The sequence below is a fragment of the Zeus faber genome, assembly GCF_960531495.2.
Source record: "Zeus faber genome assembly, chromosome: 1".
NCBI classification, from domain to species: domain Eukaryota; kingdom Metazoa; phylum Chordata; class Actinopteri; order Zeiformes; family Zeidae; genus Zeus; species Zeus faber.
This window is the reverse complement of record NC_137193.1, coordinates 21,466,288-21,476,563: the sequence shown is the minus strand read 5'-3', so window position 1 is coordinate 21,476,563 and position 10,276 is coordinate 21,466,288. Positions and strand designations below refer to the sequence as shown.

At 48.4% G+C, this 10,276-nt stretch overlaps 1 protein-coding gene across 1 annotated transcript; it reads left to right on the top strand.

Moving 5' to 3' along the window:
• Window positions 1-1,682: 1,682 nt before the first annotated feature.
• Window positions 1,683-8,469, top strand: dtnbp1b (dystrobrevin binding protein 1b; the record flags this gene model as incomplete). Its single annotated transcript, XM_080015364.1, has 5 exons — window positions 1,683-1,821; window positions 4,778-4,945; window positions 7,880-8,023; window positions 8,123-8,292; window positions 8,383-8,469. 5 exons carry the CDS (start codon window positions 1,683-1,685, stop codon window positions 8,467-8,469), a joined length of 708 nt encoding a protein of 235 aa, XP_079871490.1.
• Between the last annotated feature and the right edge of the window lie 1,807 nt (window positions 8,470-10,276).

Below are 10,276 nucleotides of genomic sequence, written 5' to 3'. Positions count from 1 at the left end.
ATCGATTGAAATGACCCAATACCAAGTAGTATTGAAACTTCTCCAGTCAAACAATACCTGCATTGAATTATTTTTGTACCCAGACCGAGAAAAATGACTATTTATATGGTTTTACTCATAGCCAATCACCGCAAGCGTTTTTCAATTTAATGCGACGTGTGATACATGTGGGAGTCTCGACCCACATGTACGGGTTGAGCTCGGGAGACGGAGTCGTTCAGGCAGTGGAGTGCCGACATGGCGAGGATTTTAATTATAACGTTGACACAAAGGCTCGCTGGCAAAACAGGAAGATAAATTAAAAGGGATTAACAGAGTTTGTTTGTTGTGGCCACGCTCCGGACCGCAGGCATTTCCACGTCATGCCACGGAAACAAGCCAGCCCTGTCCCTTGCAGATGTGGCTTAACCACGCCCCCTTGTCTGCGACATACCCCCACCTCCCACTTGGGCCGGGGAGCCGTCCGGCCACCGGCCCACCCCCCCCCCCTTTTGCGATTGCCACCGTTTTATCTATCTGGGGCCGGACCAGTCCTCCACCCAAGTGGTAACCCGGATACTGTACGAATCTCCCTCCGCCCAACCGCCACTCTTCTTAGGGTTGGCGGTGAGCCCCGCCCGCCTCAGGGACTCGAGTACTGCCCCCACCTGCTGCATGTTCCGCTCCCAGGTGTCACTCTGAATAATGACGTCATTTAAGTAGGCAGTGGCATATGCTGCGTGCGGATGCAGAACCCCGTCTGAGTCTCTGAAAGGTGGCTGGGGCCCAACCCAAACGGAAGCGGTGCGACCCCTGCGGAGTGGGGAAAGCCGATTTCTCCTTGGACTCTGGCGACAAGGGAATCCGCCAGTAGCCCTTGGTTAAATCCAGTGTCGTGAAAAAAACGAGCCGTGCCAAAGAGTTTGTCAACCCGGGGAATGGGATACGCATCGAACTTCGACACTGCATTCACCTTTCGGTAGTCTACACAGAAGTGGACCGACCATCGACCATACCAGCACCAAGGGACTATACCAGTCGCTTGTAGACTCCTCTATCACGCCCATGTCCAGCATGGCCTTCAATTCTGCCTGCACGACTTTGCGTTTATGATACGGCCGGGAGCATAATTCACCCCTGGGGTCGTCTCCACCTGGTGGTGTATGAGGAACTTGCGGCCAGACAGTGGGGAGGAGACGTCAGAAAATTGGCGTTGTAACCGGCCGCATCCGTGCTCTGGCCCGGTGAGAGATGGTTATTGGAAAGGGCCGCGGTGGAATCGGCCGTTTTTGGAACCTCCCTCCCCAACTCATCCCCCTCGATCACCGTGGTGGGCAGACACAAGGACGCTGCCTCCTTCCACTGCTTCAGGAGTTTCCGGTGATAGATCTGCGTCGCCCGGCCCCCCTGCCTGACCGTGCAACCTCATAATCTAACTCCCCAACCCGCTGTGTGACCTCGAAGAGCCCTTGCCACTTGGCGAGTAATTTAGAGCTGGACGTAGGGAGCAACCCTAACACCATGTCCCGGTGCAAATTGCCGGGCCCCTCTGTCATATAAGCAGTGCTGCCGTTCCTGGAGCTGGAGCAAATTCTCCCGTGAATGCTGTCCCAGTGCCATAACCAAATCAGTCCAAAACGTACTGTATGTCGTTCCTACTGGTGCTAGGACCCTCCTGCCAGTTTTCTTTAATTAGGTCTTGCATGCCCCAGGGTCTCCTGCCCAAAAGGAGCTCAAAGGGAGAAAATCCCGTGGAGGCCAGGAGAGCCTCCCACCGCCACGGCGCCAAGCCAGCCCTGTCCTTTGCAGACGTGGCTTTACCACGCCCCTTCGTCTGCCAGAGTATTACTGTAGTGATGCCACACAACACAATACACACTGTAGTACTGCAACACAATACACACTGTAGTGCTGCCCAGAACACAATACACACTGTCGTGCATCCACGCAACACAATACACACTGTAGTACTGCAACACAATATACACTGTAGTGCTGCCCACAACAAAACACACGCTGTAGTGCATCCACACAACACAATACACACTGTAGTATTGCCTGCTGTGACGCAATACAATATACACTGTAGTGCTGCCACACATCACAATACACAATGTAGTGCTGCCTGCTGCCACACAATACAATATACACTGTAGTGATGGCACCCAACACAACACACACTGTAGTGCTGCAACACAATACACACTGTAGTGCTGCCCAGAACACAATACACACTGTAGTACTGCCTGCTGTGACACAATACACTATACACTCTAGTGCTGCCACACATCACAATACACAATGTAGTGCTGCCTGGTGCCACACAATACAATATACACTGTAGTGCTTGCAACACAATACACACTGTAGGGCTGCCCACAACACAATACACACAATATTACTGCCACACAACACAATACACACTGTAGTGCCGCTACACAATACAATACACACTGTAGTGCTGCCAACAACACAATACACAGTGTAGTGCATCCACACAACACAATACACACTGTAAGTGCTGCCTGCTGCAACACAATACAATATACACTGTAGTGATGCCTGCAGCCACACAATACATTATACACTGTAGTGCTGCCCACAACACAGTACCCACTGTAGTGCTGCCACACAACACAATACACTCTGTAGTGCTGCCACACAACACAATACACACCTTAATGCTGCCACACAACACACACTTTAGTGCTGCAACACAATACACACTGTAGTGCTGCCACACAACACAATACACACTGTAGTGCTGCCACACATCACAATACACACTGTAGTGCTGCCATACAATATAATATACACTGTAGTGCTGCCCACAACACAATACCCATTGTAGTGCTGCCACACAACACAATACCCATTGTAGTGCTGCCACACAACACAATATACACTGTAGTACTGCCACACAATACACACTGTAGTGCTGCAACACATTACACACTGTAGTACTGCAACACAATACACACTGTAGTGCTGCCCAGAACACAATACACACTGTCGTGCATCCACGCAACAATACACACTGTAGTACTGCAACACAATATACACTGTAGTGCTGCCCACAACAAAACAGACGCTGTAGTGCATCCACACAACACAATACACACTGTAGTATTGTCTGCTGTGACGCAATACAATATACACTGTAGTGATGCCACACAACACAATACACACTGTGGCCTGCTGCCACACAATACAATATACACTGTAGTGATGGCACCCAACACAACACACACTGTAGTGCTGCAACACAATACACACTGTAGTGCTGCCCAGAACACAATACACACTGTAGTACTGCCTGCTGTGACACAATACGCTATACACTCTAGTGCTGCCACACATCACAATACACAATGTAGTGCTGCCTGCTGCCACACAATACAATATACACAGTAGTGCTGCAACACAATACACACTGTAGGGCTGCCCACAACACAATACACACAATATTACTGCCACACAACACAATACACACTGTAGTGCTGCTACACAATACAATACACACTGTAGTGCCGCTACACAATACAATACACACTGTAGTGCTGCCAACAACACAATACACAGTGTAGTGCATCCACACAACACAATACACACTGTAAGTGCTGCCTGCTGCAACACAATACAATATACACTGTAGTGATGCCTGCAGCCACACAATACAATATACACTGTAGTGCTGCCCACAACACAGTACCCACTGTAGTGCTGCCACACAACACAATACACTCTGTAGTGCTGCCACACAACACAATACACACCTTAATGCTGCCACACAATACACACTTTAGTGCTGCAACACAATACACACTGTAGTGCTGCCACACAACACAATACACACTGTAGTGCTGCCACACATCACAATACACACTGTAGTGCTGCCATACAATATAATATACACTGTAGTGCTGCCCACAACACAATACCCATTGTAGTGCTGCCACACAACACAATATACACTGTAGTACTGCCACACAATACACACTGTAGTGCTGCAACACATTACACACTGTAGTGCTGCCACACAATACAATCTCTAGAGACTAGTCTAACCCACCAGACTATAGATTGATGTACTTCTATGGATGGCTCTATACCACATGCCCACCTCACAAATAAGCATAGTGCTACTACCTGTTAACATATATGTTACTTTTATTTCATTTTATTTTATGATAAGTTATCCAAACCCCATCCGTCCCCCCCCCCCCCCCATCGCCTTTCCATGACACAAATGATCCATTTTTCAAGGAGGTGACTAGAAGTCATATTTTACAAAGGGCACACATTCAGCGCTGGACATCATTGGCCTCTGCAAATCCATGGCTGTGGCTTTAACTGGGCACCAACTTAAAGGGTTGGGCTGAGAAAGGGCTTGATTAACTGGAGCGTAGGAGGCAGCGGGGGGTGAGGACGTGAAAGACTTGAGCTTGCGTGTGCTCTTTTCTCAGCAGTCCACTGGAAATGGCTTTTGACTTAATGAGGGCTGTGGGGGATGGCGCTGTCGGGGATGGCACTGTGGCTGCGTGACTGTGGCAGAACACCGAGCTTTACGTTGTTGCAGCTCAATGGGGATTGACTGACCCGGGCCTCTGAAGCCTGGGACGTCTGCTTCTCTGTCCCTAAAATACGTACACTTCTTTGATTCCCGCAGAGAAAAGTCTAGTATGGCAGAATTCACATTATGTGCCAGGTCTTACATAACTCTGTCGTGACTGCAACATGTTTTTTGTTGTTGTTGTTGTTGTTTTTTTTAAATTCTCTGCTTTCTCTTGGTTCCTAGTGGAGCTGGACTCGGAGCACGCTCAGAGGGGTTCGGCCGCTGAGTCGGCCGCCGTGCTGCCCCCCCAGGTCAAACTGAAGGAGAGGCAGAAGTTCTTCGAGGAGGCCTTTCAACAAGACATGGAGCAGTACCTGAGCACCGGCTACCTGCAGATCGCCGAGAGGAGAGGTGAGGCGGACTGAGTAGTCCGGCACGATCGCATGGTCGCGCTCGCCTCAACGATCCCCTTTCCCTCGCTGGTGTTCCTCGCGATCGTGTTCCTCGAGTCCTGCACATCACAGGGTGTGTGTGCTGGATGAACATACTGTAACAAGGAGCCGCCGACACACACCCAAACCATTTGCAACGGCGAGCGCAAAACCCACTCGGCATTTCAATGAGATGATTCCCCCCGGTCACGATATCATCAGTCCAAACCCTCCGACTCCCACCGCCTTCCACGAGATTGAGGCGTAATAGATTTCTGCAGCGAGACGCGCAGACCGAGCGCCTGTCGCTAAACACACAAGTGGGGCCATTACTTTGAAAAATGCCACCGCGCTTCATAAACATAATCTTCCAGCCGGGTTGTAATAGAGCCGCATGGTAGTTCTCCTCGTGCCGGAAGTCGGCGCCAAGGACGCGGCCAGATGAGCGAGCGAGCGAGATCCGCGGCAGCCTTTCGGCCCGGGCGGTTTGTAAAGTGATTTCTCTCCTTTCCCTCATCTGTCTTCATCCCTTAATCCGTTGGAAATGGTTTATTAGGAAGGACTGTGTCAGAGAGGGGGGCCATGGAGGCATGGGTTGAGGGGTGATCGCTGCACCCTGGAATTACTGGATGGATGCGGAGAAGGAAAAAGAGGGATGAGAGAAGGAGGTTGTGTTTATACGTACAGTATATATTTCACATGAATCCCTCTGTAAGCCACAAACCTCACAGACTTTGGGTTTGTCGAATCGTAATTTCTAACCCCGTCATCTACGCACATGTATGTTCTCATAGTTGAGGCTGTTAAGAATTTCATGGCCGCGTAAACCTACAGATGAGGCAAAATCTGTGTCAGTGGACATGGTAGATACTGTCTCTTTATGCCTCGAGCAAGTGGGTAAGTCGTTCTGCGGGAGAAGCCAAACCATCGAGAAAAACAAGATGGCGGCAGAGCGGGATTTCCAAGGGTAGAGGAGGCACAGGAGAGGAAGGGCTCCTGGATGTCTCCGAGCTGTTAGGAGTCTCCGGGGTCATACGTGCACAGTTATATCTACCCGCAAGCAAAACAGTTTTCCCGGGCAGTGGCGGGGGCCGGGTGCCGGGGGGGCTTTGAGGCGTGGTCACAGCAAGGTTAGAAGAGGAACACCCTGGAAGCAGCCACACGGAAGTAACCCCATGAAGGAAACTTCCTCTGGTCGAGGCCTGAGCGTTCATGCATTTCTTTCTATCTGTGTGTGTGTCTGGTGTATGCTCACATCCATGTGTATATACAGTATATATACTGTATGTTTGTGTGCAGAGAAAAACAATTTGGCGAGGCCATATTGAAACGTTTTCTCCGCCGCGTGTCAGGATTCTGAATGGGTCATATTTAGTGGTAATTGCAAAGCTGACACAGTGCAGATATGGAAGAGACGGCGTGCTGGGAAGTCATTAGCGGGCATTAGACACAAGTTCCTCTAAGCTGTGTCACACACAAAGCCAGAAAAGGGAGCGAAATTTGCATTGTACATGCTATGTGTGTGTGTGTGTGTGTGTGTGTGCGTGTGTGTGCAGAAGGGTGTGTGTACAATTTGTACAGTCTGTACATCAAATTAAAAGATTCCATTGGCCTGGGTTTATGCAGCATGACAGTTCATACACCCAATCCAGCATTACCACAACCCTCACACCAGTCAGTTCTTTTGGGGCGTCCACCCCATGAGGGTCCGAGAGGGCGCTGTTTGGCTATCATGGATCAGGCCTTTAACTTCTATGAATGTAAAAAAAATAAAAATAAAATAAAAAGTGTCTCTGCAGATGAACATTCCAACAGAAACAGACCTTATGAGGGTGTGTGTGGCAACCTGTGCCTGGGAATGTGTCTGTTCATGTGTTTTCATAGTAACTGGGAATTTGGATCTCCATGAGAAATAACATTCCGATCTTTCTCTCTTCACTCTCCATCTTGCTATCCTTCCTTGTGCCGCCCTACTCTGCTCTCCTCATTTCCTTGAGGTATGGTAGCCAATGGCATCGCCTGTCACCGCTATGTGCCAACCAATCATCTCACTCCTTGCTCGTGTGCTGGCAAACCCCCCTCCCACAATGCACCTGGCTGTTTGTGACGCATGCACCACGTTATCAAAGTAAACAAGGACCTTCAAGGGCCTGCCCCTGCAAGGAAGTGAATCCAGGACTGGAGTCCAGCAGATACTATAGACCACTGCTGGTCTGCATGGCTATACTAATAATCCAGTTAGCCCTGAGGGTACCAGGTTTTATATATATGGATTTGGGTGCTTTTCCCCACATTTATCCCGTTGGGAAAAAAACTCTTTATATGGGATAAATTATAGAGAAATATCTATGAAGTATGTTCGTATTGCTCTACAAGGAAAAATACTAGAGACTTTTCAAATCCTTGTTGAATTGTGTGAACTAAGCTGAGTTCCATCCATGACACATTCAGTAGTTAGGGCTCCTAATTGCTGAAGTGTTTTAATATCTTAATAGCGACACCTCCTGGATTGCCATCAGCCCATTCGGAAGCATCTCAGCATCTGCAAGCACTCAAATAAAGTCAGCGTTTCTGATGCTTTGCGATGCCAGAATGCCGTAGTCTATATTAGTAAGTAAAAGTCTCGAAACCAGAGGCTGTGATCTTCATTCTTCTTGCTGCCCGTCCTTCTGCTTCAAGCTTATGATACTGTAGCTATAACAATTGAACAAATGAACTGCTTTCAAAAGTAGTCATTGTACTCATCTACTTCAGGCTTAACCTAATAACACACTAAGAATGTTATGTGAAACGTCTAGTTTGCCATCAAGCCTCCACATATCCATTTGCTTTTGCTTGGGGGCTTTGAGGGAGTCGCTCCACTTCTTGCCCTTGCAGCACTGGACAAAGCTGAAGTGTCCGTCTCCCTGTCCAGAGCCAATAGGCAGTATGTCGTCCATGGAGGTGAACGTGGACATGCTGGAGCAGATGGACCTGATGGACATGTCCGACCACGAGGCCCTGGATGTGTTTCTCCACTCTGGAGGGGAGGATAACAGTGCCGCGTCGCCTGTTACTGGTATGACTGGGCATGCACGTGAACACATACACACACCCCAAATTCTTAGGTCATCCAGTCTCACGCCACCTTGTGTTTCCCCCACCCGCCCCCACGCAGGCCCCGACGTGGAGTCCTTCACCACGGAGATCAGCCTCCAGGTTCCCACGCAGGCCGAGTTGCGACACAAGCTCTCCTCGCTCTCCTCCACGTGCACAGACTCGGCCAGTCAGGACACGGAGGCCGGGGACGAGGAGGAGGAGGAGGAGGAGGATGAGGAGGATGAGGAGGTGGCAGGAGGAGGAGGAGGAGGAGGAAGAGGAGCTGGGGGAGTGAGGAGGGTGAGGAGGCCCCCGGTGGTGGTGGCCGTGGACGAAGAGGAGGTGCAGCCCGACACGGTGCTGGTGGACGCGGCCGAGAGAGCCGTGTCGCAGGGCAGCAAAGACTGCGGGGTCGGAAGCTCGTAGGTTTTTGGGGGGGGCGGGGAGGGACTCGATTGGACAGAAAACGTACACGTACGCACGCACATGCACACACAACGTCCAAATCAGCATCTGTAACAAGAACTGGGTTGAGGCCGAATCATACCTCGTCTGTTTACAATAATCAAGAAAATGCGTCCTGACGTTTACAAGCCAAATAAGAGACGTCACATCTGCCAAAATGGAGCTTGAGGTGTGGATATACACGGATACACAGGTACATGACAGGGATACTGGGATGCATGTAGTTTAAGTATTTAGATATATATGAATAGCTCTATCAAGACAATCTACTACAATACAACCTGGATGAGCCTGCTCATGTAAACTCTACAAATAAGTCCCCGGTCTAGTTAAGGAGTTGGAGTGTAGTAGTCAAAACCTATCCTGTCCTACTCAGAATAACAAAAGTCGTCCAATGATTATAGTCAACAAGTTATAACCGGTATTAGTAGAAATGGATTTGATGGAACAGCAATTTAACACACACACACACACACACACACACACACCCCCCTTGCCATTTGCCAAACTTTCAACCTGAGCGTGAATCGTACCCGTTTGGAACACCCAGAAGGACTTCCACTGTCGATGTTTGCTGTATCCCAATATTTTTTGTAAAGAAATGTTGGAATTTTTGTGTGAAAGTTTCCCTCCAACTCATTGCTAATAAATGTTTCTTCCCCTGCCGTGTTAATATATCTATTCTGAAACCTCGAGAATGCTTTTTGTGAGTGAAATGTGACGAGGATGGAGGAAGTGAACCGGTCGGACGGTTTTGATTTATGGTCCTGCAAAGGGGTTGGACAGAGGAAGGCTTCATATTCCTGTCGTTTTTTTTATTCCACCCTTGGAGGAGGAGCAGAATAATTTACAGTTTTGTCTTCGGCGTTCACATTGAATAGTCCTGGCTGTGGAACAAATGGCACCTTGCGCTTCCCTCTCGTGCCTGAAAGGAATATGGCCGGAAATGACCGCAAAGGTAGATTGTTATACTTCCCTTAGTATCCTATAAGTGAAGTATAATCCTGAAATTATGTCTGACAGTTATTGCGGAAAAGTCTCCATAAATAGGGAGCAGCCGAAGCAGCAGTTTGTACGAGTGTGGAATTTGTTGACAATCGCCGCTTTTACATGCATATAAAAGCACTTTGATAAATTAACTAAAATTAATTAATGTGAGTGCTTTTTGCTATCCATCCGTTTAAATTAATGGATATCACAAATACGCCCACAGATGAGTAGAATAAACGTTTTAAATGTCCATATTCCTAATGAGAAAAGTGAAAAAAAGAACCAAGAGCCAGAAAACCAAAACGGCTCATTTTTCTGAGTGACCCGGTAAGAGCCGAATCTAAAAAACAAAGTGCAACCTTTTATCACCACTGCATCTCACTTCACAGCTTAACCTCCTCGAGGAATAAGAAGCATTAGGACAGTTGGAGTTTTGTTTTTCTATTTTGCTGGATTTACCCTCCATTACATTTGAGAGTCTTAAAGCTCGCGGTCAGATCAGCAGGTCCCACAGAATGGAAAACACACACCCAAGGGGTCGACTCTGAACGTATCGATGAGCCTTCCCCAGATTCCAGAGTTTTCCCCAGACATTACAAAGACACACATCCTGGAAAGACATGACAGTGAATTGTCAGTAAGTTTTTATTAAACCTTAGGTACAAACTGCAAAAAGTAAAAAACTGTCAATATAACCAACATGAGACTCTCTTTCCGAGTGAAGGGAAAGGGCCGAGACGCAGCACTAATAAATTAAGTCGCCAGAGACCCCACTGTA